This window comes from Sorex araneus, chromosome 4 (assembly GCF_027595985.1).
Source record: "Sorex araneus isolate mSorAra2 chromosome 4, mSorAra2.pri, whole genome shotgun sequence".
Classification (NCBI taxonomy): domain Eukaryota; kingdom Metazoa; phylum Chordata; class Mammalia; order Eulipotyphla; family Soricidae; genus Sorex; species Sorex araneus.
In genome coordinates, this window is record NC_073305.1 from 48779302 (window position 1) to 48802896 (window position 23595).

The window sequence follows — 23595 nt, forward strand, 5'->3', positions numbered from 1 at the left end:
TGCAGGCAGTAATACTCACGCCCTCTAGCAGTGAAACAGGAGGACTACACGCTCCCCTCAGGGTCTGCTGCAGAAACTCGTCCCAATCAGACACTTTATCTCTGATGCCTAGATGAGGGAAGAAATGACCGATTACTCAAAATGTCAGCCATTGAACACAGAGAAACTAAAAAGAAAATAGAGACACTAAACCAATGAAAATAATTCAGAAGTGCATTTATTATTGAATTTCGAAAAGCCCAACATATTCTTTTAATAGAAATTAAAAATAACCCCCCTCTTAGGAGACAAAATAGCTCAAAGAGTTGGGGCACATGCTTTGCCCCAACATAAGTTTGATTCCTAATACCGCATGGTCCCTGAAGCACACCACTTTGGGATGTGACCCAAACAAAACAAAACTACAAAACAGACTCCAAACAACCCCTTAGAAATATCTATTGGTTAGGGTAGTTAAGAGTTGGATTCTGAACAAAAAAATAAGCCCAACTCTACTATAATCTTATCCAAAGGGTATAAACTCAGGGGCTGAGGAAACAGCAACGGGGTCATGGATGTGTGCTTTGCCCGCTTGGGATTCCAGTTCAATCCCTGGCATTTCATGGTCCCCAGCCCTGGAGGTCACCTGAGCACTGTTGGCATGACCCTGATAGCACCCACCCAGCATAGCCTTGCAAGCATGACAATCCCCAAAGCTTCCCATAGGGCCCAAGCATGGTCCCAGCAACTCTGAAGTGGACGGAAAATCATATATTGTGGCAGTGACAGACAACAGTATGTGATTTCCAGTCCACTGCAGCCAGGGAGTTGTGAGCAACTAAAAGTAATCGGCCCTGAGCAGGATTGCAACCTCTAGCAAGCACGTGTGTCAGCACCATAGTGACCCCTGGTGAGTATAAGAGCCAGGCTGTGTGCACGCACCACGAGTAAAGGGTACAAGCACCACCACCAAATGTGCAACCTACACCATGGTGATCGGCACAACCAAATGTATGTGTGACCCACATCACTGCAACAACAGCGCAGCGAAAGGGAAGCGATCAACATTAAATAGGCAGAGAATCAAGGAGGTTGTGCATGTAAAAAGCAGTCTTCGTGGCACTTAAAAAAGGGCAGGGGCAAGGAGATGGTTCAGAGAGCAGATACTCTGCATGCACGAGCTCTGAGTTCAACCCGCAGCGCCATCGTTCCCTGAGCATCACTGGGTGGATACCACCCTCCCCACCCCAAGCGGAGGCCACAGGTGTGTCCCTCCGACCAAACAAAGAAAGGTAGAGTTGAGCAGTTACTGTAGTATTTCAGTTTGGAAAACCTGCAATGTTGAGGACAGTGAGACAGTATGGTGTGACTCCCCAAAAAGAGAAGAAGAGAAACTGAAAGAAATATGTTATCCCCTGGTCTTCTTCTGGCAGAAAGCATGTTGTCAGTCTGATGATAATCTCATTTTCCTTTCTTTACAGAAACTTACGTCTTCCTGCCTAAATGATCAAGGGCCTATCTTTTATTTTAGAGATCAACAGTCTCCTTGGGTTCAGCCCCCAACACTGCTAAATAAATTGAACAAATGAAGTTCAATAGCTTTCTAAGCATGCATCTTAGTTGCTGCACTCAGTGACTTCATCTCCCTATTCACATTGTGAGCCTTTTCAATGTGGATTTCAAATCTAATTTTATTTCAGTGATGTTTTCTTGAATTTTAGAACTTTATTGTTTTGCTGCTTTCATTTTCTTCTTCAGGGGCACCTAGTGAATGTTAATCATAATTAGTATCTAAATTATTTTTCCTACATTCTTCCCTACTTGAGTGTGGGGGCCACTCCGAGCAGGTGCTCAGAGGGTTCAGAGGGCCAGGGCTCAAAACTAGAGCCAATTCGGTCCCACATGAGCCAGATCCTCAGCCCTCTATTTCTCCTTTTGATTTATTTAAAATTTTTTCCTCTTTGGGGGATGGAGAAATGGTACAAAGATTAAGGTATTTGCCTAGCATATGGCTGCTGCAGTGACCTTGGTTCAAACCCCAAGACTACAAACAGTTCCCCTAACACCACCAGGCCTGAGCACAAAGCCAGGTAAAGGTGGATTTTCCTATACTCTTGAGACAGTGAACCAGGTAGTTTCATGTCCAGAGCGTCTTCTTAATAGTGTTTTCTCACAAAATTTTAAAAATAGTCCACTAAGAGCCATAGACATGCTAAGATGCTGGGGACCCAAATCTTCCTATCTAAATATCATTCTTCATCAACAGAAACCAGAATTTCTTGAAGCAATGGTTGATTTCATGGCTGAAGCAGAGAAATGCTTTTTGAATCCCAAAATTAGAAACTACACTAAGAATGATGGGCACAGAGTACACAGATACATTGACCAGAATGAAGGAGTGCCCACTGACCAGATCTAGAGTATCAAAATAACTAAGACTAGAACTATAGCCAAGATCTGGAAACAACCTAAGTGCCCAACTACAGATAACAGAGACACTGTTGTATAAATGCACAACAGAAATATTTCTCAGCTGGAAGACAAGGTGTAATCTTGTCTTCTGCTACAACATGAATGGAACTTAAAGGTATTGTGCTAGTGAAGTAAGTCAGAAAGAGAAACACAAATAGATCATACCATCAATCACTCATAGATGGTATAAAATGAATAAAGCACAGGACTAGTCAATGTCCAATAAAAACAAACAATAAGATTCCAAGACTGAGGTTATCAAATGAAGGGAACAGCAGGAAGTGGTGATGGGGTATGAATACCATGGTGGTGTACTTGTGATAATAGTATAACCCCAAAACATAAAAACATTTACATTCTTGTAAACCAATGTTACATTAAAAAAAATCTAACCATTTATGAAAAAATGCAAAGGAAGGATTACATCCCACTGAATAAGAAACTTAAATCTATACATACATTTATGGTATGCATAAATGTATGGTATACAAGGAAAAAGAAAGAGCTTTCTATGGTAGAAATCCACTGATAAACTGCAAATAGAATTTAAAACCACTATTTGGTAATCATCAAAGTAGTAACTATTCAGATAAAAACTACCAACGGAGGCTCAAAATATCTTTCCATAAGATTTACTAATTTAAAAGGTTAAAAGTGATTTCACAATGGAAAAATCTAACAGACATCAACCATCAGTGATAAGAGTTGGGGTCATTCATTCCGGGACATAGCTGCAGCATGCATTTCCTCATTTATACAGCAGGAGGAATATATCTAAAGTATCACGCCTGCATTTTTCCTACCAAAAGTACACAAACTAAGTATAAGAAAACACCAGAAAAGCTCAAATTATGGGTCATTCCAAAATAAATAAATAGGGGCTGGAGCAATAGCACAGTGGGTAGGGCATTTGCTTTGCATGCAGCCGACCCAGGTTTGATTCCCAGCATCCCATATGGTCCTCTGAGTACCGCAAGGGGTGATTCCTGAGTGCAGAGCCAGGAGTAACCCCTCTGCATTGCCAGGTGTGACCCATAAAGCAAATAAATAAATAAATAAATAAATAAATAGCTGGCCTGTACTTTTTCCTTTTGGTTACTGGGTCACACTCAGCTCTGTATTCAGGGATCGTTCCTGGCAGGGGGTGGGGGACCATATGTGGCACTGAGGATCAAATCCAGTTGGCCATTTACAAGGCAAGTACCTCACCCATTTTACCATCTACCTGGCCAGCCAGAAAATAGTACTGAATAGAAATTATTGGGGAGAGGGTAAGAAAAAAAAGAAATTACTTAAAGTATATTATCATTATGGATATTTTCATTCAAAATGCTAGCCCCTAGACATTAAAATCTGTATCTCTTAAAACTGGACATCTATGCCAGGTGACACATTAAAGAAGGGAAAGAAAAAGCAGGTGACTATGGACAGCGCCAGGTTTCTGACAATACAGCCGAGCTTGGTAGGAAATATTGAGATTACCTTCCGGGGCTTCGAGGGTCTTCTTGTTCTGCTCACACCACCCAATGGGGTAGAGGCCAGCCTTCCTGATGTCACACCAGAAGTCGGCGCTGCGGTCCTCGCCATAGCCGTCATAGCGCAAGAGCAGCAGCTGCTCACAGGTGGTGATGACGGTGGCCACCCAGTACGTTTCAGGGTCTGCCTTCACAGCCACCTCCAGCTTCATCCCAGGTGCAAAGCCATTTTGCAAACGCGTGTCCACCTGGACAAGAAATGTTGCCATACTTCAAATGGGCATCTCTTTGCTGTACATTCCTGTTTTTTTTTTTTTTCTGAGTCACACCCAGGAGGAGTTACTCTTGCCTCTGCACTCAGGAATCACTCCTGGAAGTGCTCAGGGACCAAATGGGATGCTGGGAATTGAATGAGTCAGCCGTGTGCAAGGCAAGACCCTACCCTCGGTGCTATCTCTCTGGCCCCCAGTACACATTCTGATTGTTTGCTTTGGGGGCCACACCTGGTTGTACTTAGGAGCTATTCCTGACTCTGTGCTCAAGAGTTGCTGAGAGGGATCATGGGGTGTCCAGAACTGAACCAGAGCCTCCAATATGCAAAGCACGTGCTATATCTTCACCCAACATTCTTAAAAAAAAAAAAACCCCTAAATTCTGAAGCACTAAAGGTATTAATTTGCTTATAAGGAACCTAATACTAATACATTCTAAGTTATAGTAATGATCCAGACAAAATAGAATAGCAATAACTTCTGTTTCATCTTACTATAAAGAAATTTAATAGATCTCAATGTGTTCACCAAGGCAATCTGTTATAAGTACAGAAAATGTTTCCTATTAAGCACAATTTTTTTTTTGCTTGTTGGGTCACACCCAGTGATGCACAGGGCTTACTCCTGGCTTTGCACTCAGGAATTACTCCTGGCAGTGCTCGGGGGACCATATGGGATGCTGGGAATCGAACTTGGGTTGGCGGCGTGCAAAGCAAGCACCCTACCTGCCACTATACTATCGCTCCAGCCCCAAGTATAAAACTTCTTAAATGTCCATCATTTTAACAGTCTTCAACATATTAACTTTTCAAGAGGAAATTCCAGATAATTAAAAAGAAAATCAATGAATTAAAAAAAGACAAAATAAGTCATAATGACAAGCTAGCAAAATTATGTACAGTGTAAGAAGCTATACCTCTCAGTTTCTTGAAACACTGTTTACACTTGTCATCTGTGAATAATTTTAAAATTCTCCCTTTATGTCCGACCCAGGTTCGATTCCTCTATCCCTCTCGGAGAGCCCAGCAAGCTACCGAAAGTATCCTGCCCGAATGGCAGGGCCTGGCAAGCTACCTGTGGCATATTCAATATGCCAAAAACAGTAACAAGTTTCACAATGGAGATGTTACTGGTGCCCGCTGAAGCAAATCAATGAATAACGGGACAACAGTGCTACAATGCTAAAACCTAAAAATGTAGCAATATAGGTGATAAATAATATGGTCACAAAGGAATGCTTGGCAATTCTGGAACTATCATATAGCATATACTATGATTAAGTAATTAAATATATTGTGAGAAATAAGTGCCAGACTTCTGACTATGGGAGGAATAAGTAAAAAAAAGTCAAAGAGAGTTCTGGAGAGACAGTACGGAGATTAAAAAGGCATGTGCCTTCTTGTATGTGATTGACCTCAATTCAGTCCTCAGTACCACAAATGGCTCCCCAAGCACCAATGGAAGTAACCCGTGAGCACAAATCCAGGAGTAGTCCCTGAGCACCTCTAAGTGTGACCCTACCCAGAATGTATAGAGGTTGCTTTTTGTTTGGTTTGTTTTTTTTTTGGGGGGAGTGGGGTGTTATACCCAGCAACGCTCATGGCTTACCCCTGACCCTACATTCAGGGGTCATTCCTGACATTTGCTGGGGACTATATGGGATGCCAGGGACTGAACCCATATCAGCTGCATGAAAATTTTAACCTTCATTCCCCTACTCTCTTTGGGGGGCCATTCAAAGTCAGTGGGCAAGCATCCTACCCACTGTACTATCTGTCCATCCTAAAATTCTACAGTTTGGGGGGCTAGAGAGAGAACTTCCACACAGCTGACCTGGTTTGATCCCCAGCCTCCCCTCAGCCCCTGTGCCTGCCAGGAGTGACGGCTGAGTGCAGTGCCAGGAGGAGGCCCTGAGCACAGCGCTCTGCCCGCCCCTCCCGCGCTCCCCCACCCCTGCCCTGCTGCCGCCAAAGCCAAAATTCTACAGTTTTGTTTGAGGAAGTGTTAATTTCACTGGTTGTAAAATTATAAGTTGGTCAGTTCTTTTCCTTTCAGTAAAAATGTTTATTTTCCTTTCAGTAATAAATATATATATTATATATATATTATTTCACTCTCTTCTTATTTACATTGTTTCTGAAGAGAAATCTGGTATAATTTTTATCACTGTTTTTTGATAGTTGCTTTACCCCCCTTTTCGTCTCTCAGGGTTTTTTCAACTTTCCCCTGCAGTTTGATTATGATAAGCCTATGCTTGATATGGCTATGTATGGATATAGGATGCAGGATATCTGTCCTGTCTGGTGCTCTCTGAGCTTTCGGATTCAGATTTTGGTACCTATGATTTATTTCGGGAAATTCTCCATCATTATTCCTTCAAATATATTTTCTGTGTCTCCTTCTCCTAGTATTCTTTTACACATTACACATTTTTGGGATCAATTTACAATTCCATATTTTTTTCTGTTTACCTATTAGACTTTTTTTGCTCTTTGGGCCACACACAGCAGTGCTCAGGAGTTACTCCTGACTCTGCACTCAGGAATTACTCCTGGTGGTGCTCAAGGGACCAATATGTGATGCTGGGGATCAAACCTAGGTTGGTCACATGGAAGGCAAATGCCCTACCAGTTGTACTATCACTCCAGTACCTGTTTCAGTCCCTTAAAAAAAAAAAATCTTTTTATTACTACTTAGGAAAATGATTACAATAGAGTTAAATTTTACTTATTTTAAACTGTGAACCTAGGGCCTTTCCTTACAATTCCACACTGTCAGTGCTGGATTGGGGTATGAGGTGAGTGTGTGGTACCAGGGATCAAATTCAGGGCCTCGCATGCGATAGAACATGTGCTGCCACTGGAGCGATCTCTCACGCCACTCTTCAGTTCCTATGGACACGTCTTCTTCCTACCTCACCGACTGCCGTTTCACAGAGCCAGGAAATACACGTGTCAGTCCTCGGGGCTTCCGGGTACTGAAGGAGAGACTCCCTCACCAGGCAGCTGGTTCTATGAGCTAGAGTGTATGCTTCCCACGCAGGGGTCCCACGTTTCATCCCACCACCAGCAGGCTGCCTGCGCCCTACCAGACAAGGCCCTCCCAAAATTAATTAGAAACTAGAAACTTCTCAGTGATGCCCTCACTCCAAACTGAGAGGCCTTTAATATTCCAGCTTGTATTCTTCCCCCGTCCCAGGGGCAAAGGTCATTTCCCCATTTTTTCCCCCTGTTCTATTCTCAGACTGTAGTGAGTCTCATCTTTGCCCTAAAGTTTATAGGTATGCATCCTTTGTCTTTTTAAAATTAATCCTTTTCTACTCGCAAGTGTTAATTTCTAATTCATTTCTCATCCTTTTGGTATCTTCTTTCTTTTTCCAAGCTGGGCTGTAAATAACTCTTGCCAAAAGCTTGCATATCCATCTCCACTGTTCTGGAGATATCATTTCCGCAAGCTTTGCCTGCAAGATAGCCACACACAACCCTTCTCAGAGCCTACAGCCACACACGGTTCTCACTCTATCTTGCAGTCAATCACTGCATACTCATTCAGGTTTATGAATATATCTGAAGTTTGACAATAAGAATATCTTTATTTTCTAGCAGTAACAATTAAAACAGCATGGTACTGGAACAAAGGCAGAGCCATAGACCAATGGAACAGGGTGGAATATCCCTACACACAACCCCAAATGTATGACCATCTAATCTTTGATAAGGGAGCAAGAGATGTGAAGTGGAGCAAGGAAAGCCTCTTTAACAAATGGTGCTGGCACAACTGGACAATCACATGCAAAAAAATGGGATTAGACCTTGACCTGACTCCATGCACAAAAGTCAGATCAAAATGGATTAAAGACCTCAACATTAGACCACAAACCATAAGGTACATTGAAGACAATGTCGGCGAAACCCTCCACGATATTGAAGATAAAGGTATCTTCAAAGGTGACACGGAACTAAGCAATCTAGTAAAAACAGAGATCAACAAATGGGACTACATTAAACTAAAAAGCTTCTGCACCGCAAGAGATACAGTGACCAGAATACAAAGACTATCCACAGAATGGGAAAGGATATTTACACAATACCCATCAGATAAGGGGTTGATATCAATGGTATATAAAGCACTGGTTGAACTCTACAAGAAGAAAACATCCAACCCCATCAAAAAATGGGGCGAAGAAATGAACAGAAACTTTACCAAGGAAGAAATACGAATGGCCAAAAGGCACATGAAAAAGTGCTCTGCATCACTAATCATCAGAGAGATGCAGATCAAAACAACCATGAGATACCACCTCACACCACAGAGACTAGCACACATCCAAAAGAACAAAAGCAACCGCTGTTGGAGAGGATGTGGGGAGAAAGGGACCCTTCTTCACTGCTGGTGGGAATGCCGACTGGTTCAGCCCTTCTGGAAAACAATTTGGACGATTCTCAAAAAATTAGATATTGAATTCCCATTTGACCCAGCAATACCACTGCTGGGAATATATCCCAGAGAGGCAAAAAAGTACAATCGAAACAACATCTGCACATGTATGTTCATCGCAGCACTGTTTACAATAGCCAGAATCTGGAAAAAACCCGAATGCCCCAGAACGGATGACTGGTTGAGGAAACTTTGGTACATCTATACAATGGAATACTATGCAGCTGTTAGAAAAAAGGAGGTCAAGAATTTTGTAGTTAAGTGGATGGGCATGAAAAGTTTCATGCTGAGTGAAATGAGTCAGAAAGAGAGAGACAGACATAGAAAGATTGCACTCATCTATGGTATATAGAATAACAGAGTGGGAGACTATCACCCAAGAACTGTAGAAATAAGTACCAGGAGGTTGACTCCATGGCTTCGAGGCTGGCCTCACGTTCCGGGGAAAGGTCAACTCAGAGAAGCGATCACCAACTACATTGTAGTCGAAGGCCATGTGGGGGAAGGGAGTTGCGGGCTGAATGAGGGCTAGAGACTGAGCACAGCGGCCACTCAACACCTTTATTGCAAACCACAACAGCTAATTAGAGAGAGAGAACAGAAGGGAATGCCTTGCCACAGTGGCAGGGTGGGGTGGGGGGGAGATGGGATTGGGGAGGGTGGGAGGGACGCTGGGTTTACGGGTGGTGGAGAATGGGCACTGGTGAAGGGATGGGTTCCCGAACTTTGTATGAGGGAAGTATAAGCACAAAAGTGTATAAATCTGTAACTGTACCCTCACGGTGATTCTCTAATTAAAAATAAATAAATTTAATTAAAAAAAAAAGTATAAACTAGGAAAATAAAACATTCTATTTTAATTGAAAAAAAAAAAAAAAGAATATCTTTATTTTCTAAAAATGTGGTATCGATCTCTTCAAAGTGGCATTTTGAGTCCAGAATTTTGTTCAAGGAATTTGTCTTCCAATTTTCATTTTATAGCACAGCAGGTAGGGCGTTTGCCTTGCACACAGCTGACCCAGGTTCAATTCCTCCGCCCCTCGGAGCCTGGCAAGCTACCAAGAGTATCTCGCCCGCCCAGCAGAGCCTGGCAAGCTACCTGTGGTGTATTCGATATGCCAAAAACAGTAAAAACAAGTCTCACAATGGAGACATTACTGGTGCCTGCTCGAGCAAATCGATGAGCAACGGGATGACAGTGATACAGTGATACAGATGCATACATATTTGTAAATATTTATCAGAATGGTAAAAATTGTTCGTTATAGCAAGAATTCAAAAGCATCACATGATGGCTAGAAGGCTTTGGAAAAAAAATTACATATAAAATATATAAAATAATTTTAAAAGATAAGCCAATACAATAAAAACTATATCCTTAACTAAATACATAATTCCTAAGGCAGACTGAAGGGACAGAGACAACATGACATAAGCAGTTTTAGAAACAACACTTCTGTGCATTTTTAAAGGGAATTTAGATGATTTGGGAGATGTTTCAGAAGGGCATGTGCCTCACATGTGCAAGGACCCAGGTAGATCTCTGCCACAAATGGCCACCCAAACACTTTGGGTGTGTCTCTGGTGACTCTCTGAGCACTGCTTGTGAGGCCCAAAGCCCAAAATGTTTTAAAAAAAGAAAGAATTTAGAATAAAAGGTTAAACAACTAGACTTAAATTTAACTTAACAAAACATGCAGTGTTTTTTTATACTCTAAATGTATCACACAGAACAAATACAATTGCTCATTGATTAACCATTCAATTGGGTTATTAGGTCATAAAACTATATTTCAGAGAAACAAACTATTATTTATGTTTCGGCCCAATATGAGAGAAAGAAGTATTAAAATCATTTCCAATAAGCAAACAAACAGCCACAGAATGTTATAAATTATAAACCATTTTTGGGCCAGAGAGATAGCACATAGGTTTAGTTGTCTTGCCCATGGCCAACCTCAGTTTGTTCGGAAATAATAAAATCGTTTCCAATGAGCGAAGGAACAGTCATAAAATGCTATGTTATAAATCACAGTAAACCATGTTTAGTACACGGGTTTATGTGCTCGCCTTGCACTTGGCCAACTTCAGTTTTCTCCCTCACACTACATAATGGCCCTAAAGCACTGCCAGGAGGGAATCCTGAGCACAAAGCCAGAAGTGAACCCTGAACACAGCAAGTGTGTCCAATTCCTATCCCCCCTCAAAAAAAAAATTGCAAAAGCAAAAACAAAAATAGGTTTTTTAAGAGAAAAAGAAAACATATCATTATCTTCAATTTATAAAGATTTTTTTTGCAAAAGTAATCATGAGCAGCCAGATACCCAAGATATACATTGAATGGTAGAAAAATATATAAAACTTAAAAAACTTAGTATGTCAAGTTTTCTTAATGATGGTGGCAAGGAAAGGAAAGAAAAAGGGACTTTCCTTCTTGAAAATTCTACACTTAAAAAGCTCTAGGGCCGGACATTTAAGCACAGAGCCATGTGGGGACGCTCCTTTCCGGCCCCGCGCGAGATCGACCCCGGAGGCAACTGAACCACTTTGGACACGAGCGGCGCCCCCCAAATGCCTCCAAACTGTGTGCTGGGAGCTTCTGGCCCAGGCGCTGCCGTCGAGTGATGCAATTACAAAAAGAATTTTCCTTGGACTTCATATAGAAATCCAAAACCTCGCGGCTGCTATAGACCTAATATCTCTTGATTGTCAGCAACGTGTAATGTAAATGTTCCTTTTTGGCAGGGCTTACCGTGGGGGGAAACTCCAAACAATAGTACTAAGTTTTTTGTTAAAGGGTAAAAGATTGTAGCGATAGAATTTTAGGCAGAATTTTCCCTGGACTTTAACGGGTCGGACTTTGGTGTGATATCCTAACAAGAATAGTAAGTCTTTTGCTGAAATATTGAAGGCCACCAAAGTGGTTGCCATCTCTATAGACTGAACTAAGCCATATCCCCACGCCGGCTGAGAAGAAATATCCTTCTTTCTCGGGAAAAAAACGCCGCGTGGCGTTAACCATAGTATGATGTCCATTAAGCTGACACGGACCTGGTGGCGTGGGAATCGGATACAAGGGAATAAATTATTATGTACTTGGAACAGCGGGACGCTGGTGGAATCTTGAGCCGGGCCGATACCAGCGTATTACTTTTGGTTCCAGAAACTGCTTGCAGACATTCTACCAGACTATCAACTAAGCTAGAGCCCCACGCCGGCTGATGACGAGAAATAACCATCTCTTTTGGTTTGTTTTCCCTTTGTCAGGCAGCGTGGTGATTACTAAACAGGCGTGATCTCGGTGGCGCGGGACAAGGGGGGAAAAAAATAGAAAAGTTATGTAACAAACAGCGGGACTTAATATCTCTACATTCTCAGCAATGGAGAGCCATCAAATGCTTCCTTGACAGTGGGACTGTCTTCTCTTTTTTGGGGGGAAACCCTAGCAACAATAGTGAATTATGTGTTGAAACATGGACTGTAACCAAGATAAAGCGTAAACGAAGTGAAACTTATCACTTACAAGGGCGGGGACTGGGGGGGTGGGAGGGGGCGGGAGGTATAATCTGGTGGTTGGTGATGGAATATGGGCACGGGTGAAGGGAAGGGTGTTTGAGTACTGTATAACTGACATAATCCTGAGAACTTTGTAACCCTCCACATGGTGATTCAATAAAATTTAAATTTAAAAAAAAAAAAAAAAAGGTTAGTGTGCATGCCTTTCATAAGCCTGACCGTGAACTCAGTCCCCGGCACCACATGGTACCCAAGCATTAATAAATGAGCCCTGGAGGTGCCCAGACATTCCCAGTGTGGTCCCAGAGGCCCTACACATGCTGGATGGTGCAGGTGGCCCCTGACGCTTTTTTTTTTTTTTTTTTTTTGGTTTTTGGTTTTTGGGTCACACCTGGCGATGCACAGGGGTTACTCCTGGCTCATGCACTCAGGAATTACTCCTGGCGGTGCTGGGGGACCATATGGGATGCTAGGAATCGAAGCCGGGTCGGCCACGTGCAAGGCAAACGCCCTACCCGCTGTGCTATCGCTCCAGCCCCTCCTGACACTTAAGAGATTCAGCAGCACTAGAGTGCCCAAGCAGCACTACACGCTCAGGCCCTCAGTCAACTGTTTTCATGTCTGGCTGGCAAAGGGTCAGTCACTGAGACTGGCCCCAGGTTCCCTGAGCACCATGCAGAAGACCACCCATTTCTACCTCCCAAACCCTCCAGGGTCTCTACTGATAGTACAGTGAGTCAAAGGAAACGGTGACAGTGAGTAGAGAATCCAACTACTGCTTACATGTTTGAATGACCCATAAGGAACTGCAGAGGACCCTGTCTCTTCGAGGTAATCTTCCCAGCTTAATTCAACTTCTTCCACTCCAGATCCAGCATCTGGAATTAAAATCAAACAGAGCAAAAGTCATTTGTAAGCAAGTTCCAATGAAAGGAAACATCCAAAAACACAAATTTAGTAAACCTAGCTTAAAATTATTTTTAAACAAGCAAATTTAATACACAAACAAAGCTGTCAAATCTTCCTCTAAATGGTAGCATCTCTTAGTGTACTGCTGCTAATGAATCTCAGCAGTACAGAAGTGTGCAAGCTACTGCCTGCTGGGATCTTTCTGGGGCTCACCAAGACACATCAGGTAAAACTGTTCAAAGTATGATGATGACAATCACTTTGGGATGTAATTTAGCACCATTGTTAATGGACAATTTGAACTTAAAGTTACATTCTTACTTTCCTTAGTACTCTCTGAACAAAAATAGTCAATATTTTATCTAAATTCTAAAACAACATGGAGTTACCCTTCCTCTCCCTTTAAAACATACTCTAAGTATAATCTTCCACCATATATATATATATATATATATTTACTATTTCTCTACTTCAAGAGCTCGTCATAATACCATTTACCATTTAATCACACTTACAATAAAATCTAAAGTCTTTATAAGAACACAGAGGCCTTACATGACCTGGTTGGAGCACTACCACCTTGGGGTTTGAGAGATAGTACTACAGGTAAGGCGCGGACCTTGTATGTGGCTAACCCATCGAGATACCCAGCAACCACTCCCCATCCCCTGCCAGGAGTGATTCCTGAGCTAAGAGAAAGCCCTGAGCACTGCGGGCGTGGTCCCCAAACCAAAAAGCAACAAGAAAAATAGAACAAAACAAAAAGATTCAAACAAACTATAAAACAATAATCCTGCTGCACATTAAAAAGAACAGGGTTTTATTAACAATTTGGCTCCAGGGCTTAAAAGAGTGTCTGATACTGGCAAGTTGATAACAAATGATTGGTGAATGATTATGTGTTCATCACAAAGAAACACAAACCACCAACTGTCATCACAAAACACAAGAAGAAAAGTACAATATTTTCACCTCAGCACTGTTTATATTAGCAACAGACAAGCAATCAATAGGAGTATAGATAAATTATATCAAGTCCACAGTGGGGGACTACATACAGCAATTGAAATGAACAAATCACTTCTGTTTTGTTTTGTTTTGTTTTGTAGGTCACACCTGATGGTGCTCAGGGCTTTCTCCTGACTCTGTGCTCAGGGATCACTCCTGGTGGGCTCAGGGGACCATATGGGTTGCCAGAGATCAAACCCAGGTCAGCAGCATCCAAGGCAAGCGCTGTATGGCTGTACTATCTCTCTGGCCCTAGATAAACTAGTATTGACAAAAAAAATTTTTTTTTCATCTTATTAAGGAACTATCAACTATAGTAGCTACAGAATGAAAAGTACAGCAAGATACAATTTGGACTTCAAAACAAACGTCTACAGTGTAAAGGTTATAAACATAATCGTATTAATAAGACTACAAAACAAGTATGGAAAAATATATATCAACTTTGACAGTTCTATCTTTGAAGATGGAAAGAAGAAAGTTGGATTAGAAGGGAAACAAAAGAGGTTTATTGTTTTATTTTCTAAATGGAAATAATATGAAAACAAACTCTTTAAAACAAACATCTTTAGGAACATATGAATCATAACCACAACAAGGTATCATTTCACATCTATTAGGATGACTATAATAACAATAAAAAAGAAATATGTATTGGCAAAGATGTGAGAATTGGAATTTTTATGCACTTTTTTGGTTGTTGTTGAGAATGTAGGAGTATTTCAATTTACTCAGCCACTAATTAAGCTGACTAGACCTGACACCAACTCCAAATTACTCTTACATATACTGTCTCCCTGCCTCTCCACGAATAGTCAGTCGGTCTGTGGGTAGGCCCTCTTTATGCACTTCTGCTGTAAGAATCCAACAATATTGTGGTTCCTCAAAAAACTAAAAACACAATTACTCTATGACCTAGCAATTCATCTTATAAGTATATATCCAAAAAGAACTTAAAATAGGAATTCAACAAAGTATTGTTTGTTTACTGAGTCAAACCCGACACTGCTCAGGGCTTACTCCTGGCTTTGCACTCAAGGATCACCCCTACTGGGGTTTGGGAGACCACATGTTGTGCTAGGGCTCAAACGTGGGCCATGTACAAGGAAAGCACCCTACCTGCTGTACTATTGCTCCAGCCCCTCAAATAGGTATTTATAAACAAATATTCATAGCAGCATTAAACAATAGCCAAAGCCAGATTAAACCTGAGTTTAATGATAGATGGAAATATAAACTGCATTTAGACATGAAATTATAAAAAAAATCCCAAAGTTTGGCAACACATTCTATTCTGAGGCTATCCTTAGGCAGGTAAGGCATAATGACAATTCTGGTGAAAGGCAAAGGGGCAATTCACAGATACAATGTGTGTGAGCATGTGTCTACTGACAGGGATTGAACCCAGGGTCACACATGTAAGGCAAGTTTTCTACCATGGGGCATAGTGTGGGTGCTATATTTAGGGACCTACCCCAGAGATATTCTCAACAAAAATACAAAACTACAAATGTCCAGGGATTGGAAGGGTAGTACGGGGTGAGTAAAGTTTATATTTTGCACAATGCAATCCCAGGTCAAACTTGGCATCAAAGGGCCTAGTATGAACTCAGTTAATACAGTATCACTAGGAGTGGCCTCTGAAACCCTGATCATAGCTGGAGAATCCTCCCTCCGCTCTAAAAGAAAAAAAAATTAAGAATAATATAAGATAAAAACAAAAAGGTTATGATATTAACATCATTATAAAATAATTTATTTTCAAAACAGAAGAGACAAAACTAAGGAAATAAAGACTAAATTATTATTGCAAGCAAATAAAAACATCTGTTTTCCTTCAAAAGTTGTGTAGTTTGGGGAACCAATAAGTGCAACATCTGGAACACATATTTTATATGCAGGAGGCGTGGGTTCAGTCCCTTACACAGCATGGTCCCCCAAGTACCAAGCTGGAAGTAGGCTCTGAACACACAAGTTGTGGCCCCCACAAATAAATTAATTAATTAAAAGATTGTATATTTAAGTTATGTCTGTGAATAGATAAGACCTAAAAGAAATGACAATTTAGTATCAATAAGTACCCTAAATAACACAAAAACATGAGAGAAAAAAAATCCTCAGTAAAGTTTCAGGTTACAAGGAACAAGAAATATGTTTTTTTTTTTTTTTTTTTTTTTTTTGCTTTTTGGGTCACACCTGGCGATGCACAGGGGTTACTCCTGGCTCTGCACTCAGGAATTACCCCTGGCTGTGCTCAGGGGACCCTATGGGATGCTGGGATTTGAACCCGGGTCGGCCGCGTGCAAGGCAAACGCCCTACCCGCTGTGCTATCTCTCCAGCCCCAAGGAACAAGAAATATGCACTCAGACATGGGAAGCTTACTACCCAGAAAGCAACGATACAAACTATCAGAGAGAAGACTTCACAATTTTGTTTTAATTTTTTCTTCACATTTTTTAAGTACCTTGGTTTACACTACTGTTAATCATATTTTTTATGCATCATTAGTGCCAACACAGTCTCAGAAAAATAGGAAGGAAGGTTGGAAGCTAGTACGAGAGTTCACAGTGTGCATGGAAGATACTGGGGTCAGTCTACCACAATGTGGTCCCAAGCACCTCTGGGTGTGGCCCAGAAACCAAGGGGGGTAAAAAGAGTATTTGAGGGATGCAGAGATAATACAGGGGATAAAATGCTTGCCCTTCACAAGGAGTCAGGAATGGGCAGCCCTCCCTCCCCCCCATCGCCCTGTGCTTCCAGTAGCCTGGCAGTCACGCCCACGAGCCGCCTCTGGTGCCATCTAAGCTCAATAGTGGCCATGATCCAGAGACTCACAAATAAATCTCTCGGAAGAGAGCATCACAGAGCGATACGCCATGGAGATGCCTCCATACCTGGCACCAGGCTGTCTCATCTGGGGCAATCCAGAGGGAGGGCAGGTGAGTTCACCTTCCCGCCCCAGCTCAGCCCCAGCAGCCGAAAACCTCCAGAACTCAATCATCACTGTGCTCAAGGCCACTCTCCACAGGCTCAGACAGCCCCATCCATGAATGAATCTGCTGGCAAGCCCAGGAATGCGGGACTTGTGACTGAACTCTCCAGACTTGCCCAGAATTGGGAATGGACGACCTGCCCCCATCTCCCTGCCCTTCCGGCAGCCTGGCAGTCACACACAGGAACTGCCGCTGGCACCATAGAAGCTCATTAACAGCCATGATCCAGAGACATGCAAATAAATCTCTCAGAACGATATGCCTCAGGGATGCCTCAGGACCCCAAAGTCGCCATTCAGTTAAAAAAAAATTAAATCAACCTTAGCTATACTCAAAATTTTAGAATATCTGAAGTGGGCAGCCGTATTTGTAGCCACACAACATTTTACATATTGGTAATCTCTTATACAAGGGCTTACTGGCTCCAGGGTGAGATACAACAATCTTGACACATTTTCCCGTAAGAAAACTTTTTGGATCATTTTTAGCAGATTATTCATAATAAATTATTTAGGTCCTGCTTTGGGGGCAGGGTTTGGGGGTTGGCGTGGAAACATTCAAAATATGGTGGTGGGTAGGTGTAATGGTGGTGGGATTGGAATATTAAACGTAACCAATTATTGTGAATAACTTTTAAAAGTAAAAATGCTTGCCTTGCACCTCAGTTAGATCCCTGGCACCACAGAAGGTTCCCCAAGCACCAGGAGAGGTGATCCTTGAGCACAGAGCCAGAAATAGCCTCTTAGGACTGCCTGGCTCCACATACCCTATCCCTCCACCCCACACCTGCCTTGGGCAAAGTATTTAAAAATATGAATAGAAAAAAACTTCCAAACTGGGTGAGATATATACTTATAGTTTCAAGAAGCCAAGAGAACCTCACATGCTATAAACCCAAGAAAACCCATGCAAACATACAGAGGCAGGGGTGAGAGAAGCAGTACAGTACAGTGGACACAAACAGTGTTTGTCTTTCACACTGTTGATACAGTTCTATCCCAGCACCACATATGGTCCCCCCAAGTCCCACCAGGAGCGATTCCTGAGCAAAGAGCCAACAGAGCCATGAGTAAACCACTAGGTGTTGCTCAAAAATAAATAGTCAATTAATTAAATAAAATAGAAGGGGGTAGGAAAAAACAATACTGGAGTTAAGATACATCCTTGTATGAGGCTGGCCCTCGTTTGATTCCCTACACCATACGATGTCCTGAGCATCAGAAGGAGTAGCCCAGGAGGTATGCGCACCACACAGTCTGACTCTGGAGGCCAAGGCACCTGGGGTGACCTAGGCAGGCCCCCACGGCAGGATCTGAGCAGCACCACAGCATCCAGGCCTTGCACTGAAGCACCACCTGATAAACCAAAAATTGCCCAGAAGGAACCCACCAAAATAATAAACAGGAATGAATGGCAAAATCAAGACACTCTCAGATGAAGGTAAAACAAGACTTTTGTTACCAAGACAAACATTTTTTAATGGCTAAAAGAAATTTTAGAAACAGAAATGAAATGACAAAAGAAAGACTACTGTATAACCAAGCAATGATTCCTAAGTACAGAGTCAGGATTAAGCCCTGACTACAGCCAGGTGTGGCCCAACTTAAAAAAAAAAAAAAAATTTAAAGTCCTGCATGTTGACAGAGATGGTGGTTACAGGAATCTATATCCTTTCTAAAATGCTGCAAGACTATATACATTTTATACAGTCCTTTCTGGCTTTCAGACTATACTGTTATGAGATATTGATTAATGGTAGAAACTGGGCAAAGGGTCCACAAGACCTGCTAATAATATCTTTGAACTTTCCTATATAACCGTAACTATTTAAATAAATAACAAACAAATAATTACCAAAATTAAAATGCATTTTTATGGGGAGTGGGTGTTTGGGCCACATCCTGCAGCGCTCAGGTTTTACTCCAGGCTCTGCAGTCAGGGAATACTCCTAGCAGTGCTCAAGGTGGTGTTGGGGATTGAACCTCATTCAGCTGCATGTACGGCAAGCATCTTACATGAGGCAGAAGCCAGTTAGATCCCACTTATATTCCAGACCCCAGTTAGATAGTACATGATGTACTATCTCTCTGGCTCCAACGCTATAATTTTAAAGCTTTAATCATAAAATGCACTTTTAAAGCAAACCAATTATCCCATTAGTGCCAGGTTCTCTGCAGGTGCAGAGAAGGGTATCTCATGTCTTCAAAGACTCTCACATTCAGTGGCAGAAAGATAAGTCAGATAATGTAAATAAAATGACTCCACCCTCTGAAGAATGTATTCTATTCAGCAAGCCCAGTTACCTGTGTCAAGCTGCTGCTCCCCGTTCATGTCCACGGCACATGGGCTATCGCTTCCCCAAATGAAAGACAGGTTGTGGTTCCACTACTTGCAGATTTCAAGTGTCTTTTCAGTGAGCAGTAAGCGTCCAGATGAAAATGCTAAAAAATAAAAAGCAACACAGAATCAACCTGATGTCCATGTGTTATTTATTCATTTCTAAGATATGGCATTTAAAGGAGTTCAGAGGCAGATAAACAAAGTAAGCAGAACAGATGACATTCCGATGAGAAAACTCTGAGATTTCTAATACTAAAGACTGTGTATGGAGGGAATGGAGGGTTGAGGGAGCAAACTAGATCCAGGCTGAAAATCACAACAAATTAACGTGTATATCAACCACTAACCTTTAAACTTAGGTTATAATATTTAGCACCATGATATCTAACCACAAAACACCATATCCTAATGATTCCCTGGGGCCGAGAGGAAAGACTTAGCTTCCAATGCTTTTTTCAGAAAACAAACAAGATTCAAGATTTTTTTAAAAAGCAATAAACAAAAAACTCTCAAAAATCAGATAAATAAAGCATGGGGTGAAGGCATTTGCTAACTCCAGTTTGAATCCCTAACACCACAAATGGTCCACCAAGCACCGCCAGAGGCCACTCCTGGGCAGAGCCAGGAATAGCCCTGCGAGTTGCTAAGTGTGCTCTCCCACAGAAAGGAAGAGAGAGAAAGAGAGTGAGTGAGTTAGCAAGCAAGCACCCTCCATCCAGAGGTTACATGAACTTAAAGTACCACTGTGGCTCTCCCCTCCCTGCAGCCAGCCTCTCGGGAAGGAGGCCTTGGAGGCCCCTTTCAGCAGGTGGGTCCTGTGTGGTCTAGTGGTCTATTCTGTGCGCCTCCATACAGGCCTTCCCGGCACCCCCACCCTGCCCTGTCCTTGGAGCAGCCAATCAGTCCTTGCCAGTGGGTAGCTTCCGCAGGTATGATCCTGACCATCACTCTGCAGCCCCTTCATCCCACAGGATTTTCTCCCATCTCCTATGGCTCCCCATTCTGGAGCTGCTTGCTACCGCACCCCTGCAGAAGTGAGGTTCTGAAAAACGACATCAAGTCCAAGGGGACTGCTCAACCCACGGTGGTTGTCCTGCCCACATCTCAATAAACAGCTCATGGATTAAAGTGGTCTCAAAACAATTTAGGACATCACATATTACTTTATGTAGTTTTCCATCCCGTTTATCTAGAATATCACACAGAACAAGTGTAACTATATTATTCTACAGTTACACAGGTTTAAAAAAAAAATCCTGGGGCCGGAGCGATAGCACAGCGGGTAGGGCGTTTGCCTTGCACGCGGCCGACCCGGGTTCGATCCCCGGCATCCCATATGGTCCCCCAAGCACCGCCAGGTGAATTCCTGAGTGCAAAGCCAGGAGTAACCCCTGAGCATAGCTGGGTGTGACCCAAAAAGAAAAAAAAAAAATCCTCCAAAGTTAGCTCTAAAGTGGTAGAGCCCTGCCTTGCATGTGTAAAGCCCCAGGTTCAGCCCATGGCACTGCCAGCACTATCAGAAGGAAAAACAAAAAAACAAAAAAAAACCCAACTCTGAGCTCATTTACAGTTTTGTTTTTTTTAAAAAATAGCTTAATTGGGATAATAGTCCGTATGCCAAATTTCCTACTTTAAGTGTACTATTTAATAATGTTTAGTAAATTTAGACTAAAGTTGTATAACGATCACCATAATCCAATTTTAGAATAAATTTAAGATTGCTCTTGTGGGCTGAAGAGTTAGTACAAGCGTACAAGGGGACACCTGTCTTGCGTGTGGCTGGCCCTGGCTCGATCCTCGGTCGTGCGCCGGCACCCGAGCATGATGGGAGTAAGCCCCGGTCAAGAGAGGGAATAGATCCCAAGTCCTGCAGGATGTGGCCCAAAACCACACCCTGGGGAAAAAAACTGGTTGAGCTGTTGGGCAGTGCTCAGGCGTCAGTCCTAGCTCTGTACTGAGGGGAACCCTATGTGATGCTGGGATAGAACTCGGGTCAGCTGTGTGTAAGGCAAGCACCCTCCCCACTATACTATCTCTCTGCCCCACCTCACTGTTTTAATTGCTCTTGTAATGCAACAGAAGAAAAATATGTAATTAACCTATGTTTTTAAAAATCAGAGCTAATAGACAATGAGAAAACTTGGAAGCACAAATTGGTGTCACTTTGGTGGAGGGAGGAACTTAACGTAGAAACTTAAACTGTAAATGTCATCAATCTTAGTAGCACTGTAGCACTGTCTTTGTTCATCGATTTGTTTGAGCGGGCACCAGTAACATCTCCATTGTGAGACTTGTTATTGTTTTTTGGCATATCAAAAACACCACGGGTAGCTTGCCAGGCTCTGCTGTGCGGGCAGGATATTCTCGGTAGCTTGCCAGGCTCTCTGAGAGGGACAGAGGAATCGAACTCGGGTCAGCCACATGCAAGGCAAACGCCCTACCTGCTGTGCTACCGCTCCAGTCCATCGATCTTAGTAGTAAAAAAAATGAGATTTGGGGTGTTTATGGGGTTTATTTATTTATTTATTAAATCTCCTTGAGATTACAAAGTTATTCATGATTGGAATTTAGGTATACATTGTTCCAACACCAATCCCTTCACCAGTGTCTGCTTCCTTCCACCAATTCCCCCCATTCCCCCTTTTGCCTCCCACCCACCAGTTTGCCTCTGCAAGGAGCACTTTTTTAAATATATGTTTCTGCACTGTAGTTGACAGTACTGTTGCTGACAGGGTTTCATACACACATACACACACTTTTACCACATGACAGCACCTCCTCCTCCCAGCTGAATGCTTCCTTCTTCCACAGTCGTTGCCCCCTCCCTGTCCCATTCCCCAGCCCCTCAGGTGGCATATTTCAGTTAACTTTGATTTACCAGTTTTCATGCTTCTTGCTTTAAAGAAAATTCGTTTTGGGGATGGAGCAATAGCACGATAGCACAGCGGGTAGGGCGTTTGCCTTGCACGAGGCCGACCCTGGTTCAATTCCCAGCATCCCGTATGGTCCCCTGCGCACTGCCAGGGGTAATTCCTGAGTGCAGAGCCAGGAGTAACCCCTGTGCATTGCCAGGTGTGACTCAAAAAGAAAAAAAAAAAGTTTTGACTACATACTTTTAAATATTTAGATTGTTTTAAAACTAAATGTTGTTGTTGTTTTTTAAGAACTGGAGCAATGGAGTACAATAAGAAGAATCTGCCTTGCACACAGTGGACCTGGGTTCGATCCACCATACTGCATATGGTCCTGTGAGCACAGCCAGGAGTGATCCCTGAGCACAGAGCCAGATGCCCTGAGCACAGACAGGTGTGGCCCAACCCCTCCAAGCTAAATAATAAAATTAATGTTTTTCTCTCCCTCTCCAGATGGGCTGAGTATTACTAGGACTGGCCCTTTGGCACTGGTGGGAGACACCTCCGAAATGTATAAAGGACACATAATTAATGATAATTGTTACAGTATGATCTTTAACAAGGCTTCTTACAGTTTTTCAAGTTGCAGCCCCTTTCAGCAGAAGGTCATCTGGATGGGGGCTCCCCTCAGGTGGTGCTCAGTACGCACGGCTTTGTGCTCGAGACCACACTGTGACCGGGACACTACATAAGCCCTCCACATGCAAAGCATTCAGTCCTATCTCTCCTGCCCACACCTGAGAAATTTCACAAGATCCTGGGTATTTTGGTATATGGAATAAGTATACAAACAAAAAGGTTATGTTTGTATACTTGTGTATCATAACAAAAAATTATGACAATAACATTAATAAATCATAAGGAAATATATTTTGGAAAAATATTTTAATAAGAAAACTTATTTTGGAAAAATATTTATATGGGTTGTGACCCACAATATAAGAAGCTCTATAACAGTGGATTCTGTAACAGTAAGAAACCAGAGCAACTTTTCATCTGCTGAATGAGAATGAAATGTCACATCATCATGGCACTAGAAATGTCTATAATCATTAGAAAAACTGGGGTATATCCACAGGCACCTAAAACTACTCTCTATAATACAGACAAAAAAATAGAAAGTTCTTTATATTAACATGTAATGCAGAACAAAAAAGAAAGTTCTTTATATTAACCTTTAAAAAATTGGATTCCATTTTTCACTTGGCTTTGTGACTTCAAAAAAATAACTTACTTGTGTCCATGGATACATAAATAAAAGGGGTTATCAGTACTTTAGCT

The 23595-nt window shown here is 42.2% G+C and overlaps 1 protein-coding gene and 1 non-coding gene across 4 annotated transcripts in view; both read right to left on the reverse strand.

Moving 5' to 3' along the window:
• Positions 1 to 23595, reverse strand: part of SFMBT1 (Scm like with four mbt domains 1) — a 127302-nt gene that overhangs the window by 41596 nt on the left and 62111 nt on the right. For all 3 annotated transcript variants that reach the window (XM_055136228.1, XM_055136229.1, XM_055136230.1), the window contains exons 2-5: positions 19366 to 19503; positions 12935 to 13029; positions 3934 to 4174; positions 20 to 108 (exon numbers count right to left, since the gene is read on the reverse strand). In XM_055136228.1, coding sequence (XP_054992203.1) covers positions 20 to 108; positions 3934 to 4174; positions 12935 to 13029; positions 19366 to 19393 — 453 coding nt within the window. In that variant the 5' untranslated portion in view covers positions 19394 to 19503. The remainder of the gene's footprint in view (positions 1 to 19; positions 109 to 3933; positions 4175 to 12934; positions 13030 to 19365; positions 19504 to 23595) is intronic.
• LOC129404686 (small nucleolar RNA SNORA58) lies at positions 14776 to 14906 on the reverse strand. The gene has a single exon (XR_008630055.1). It is a non-coding gene; the product is annotated as a small nucleolar RNA SNORA58 (small nucleolar RNA).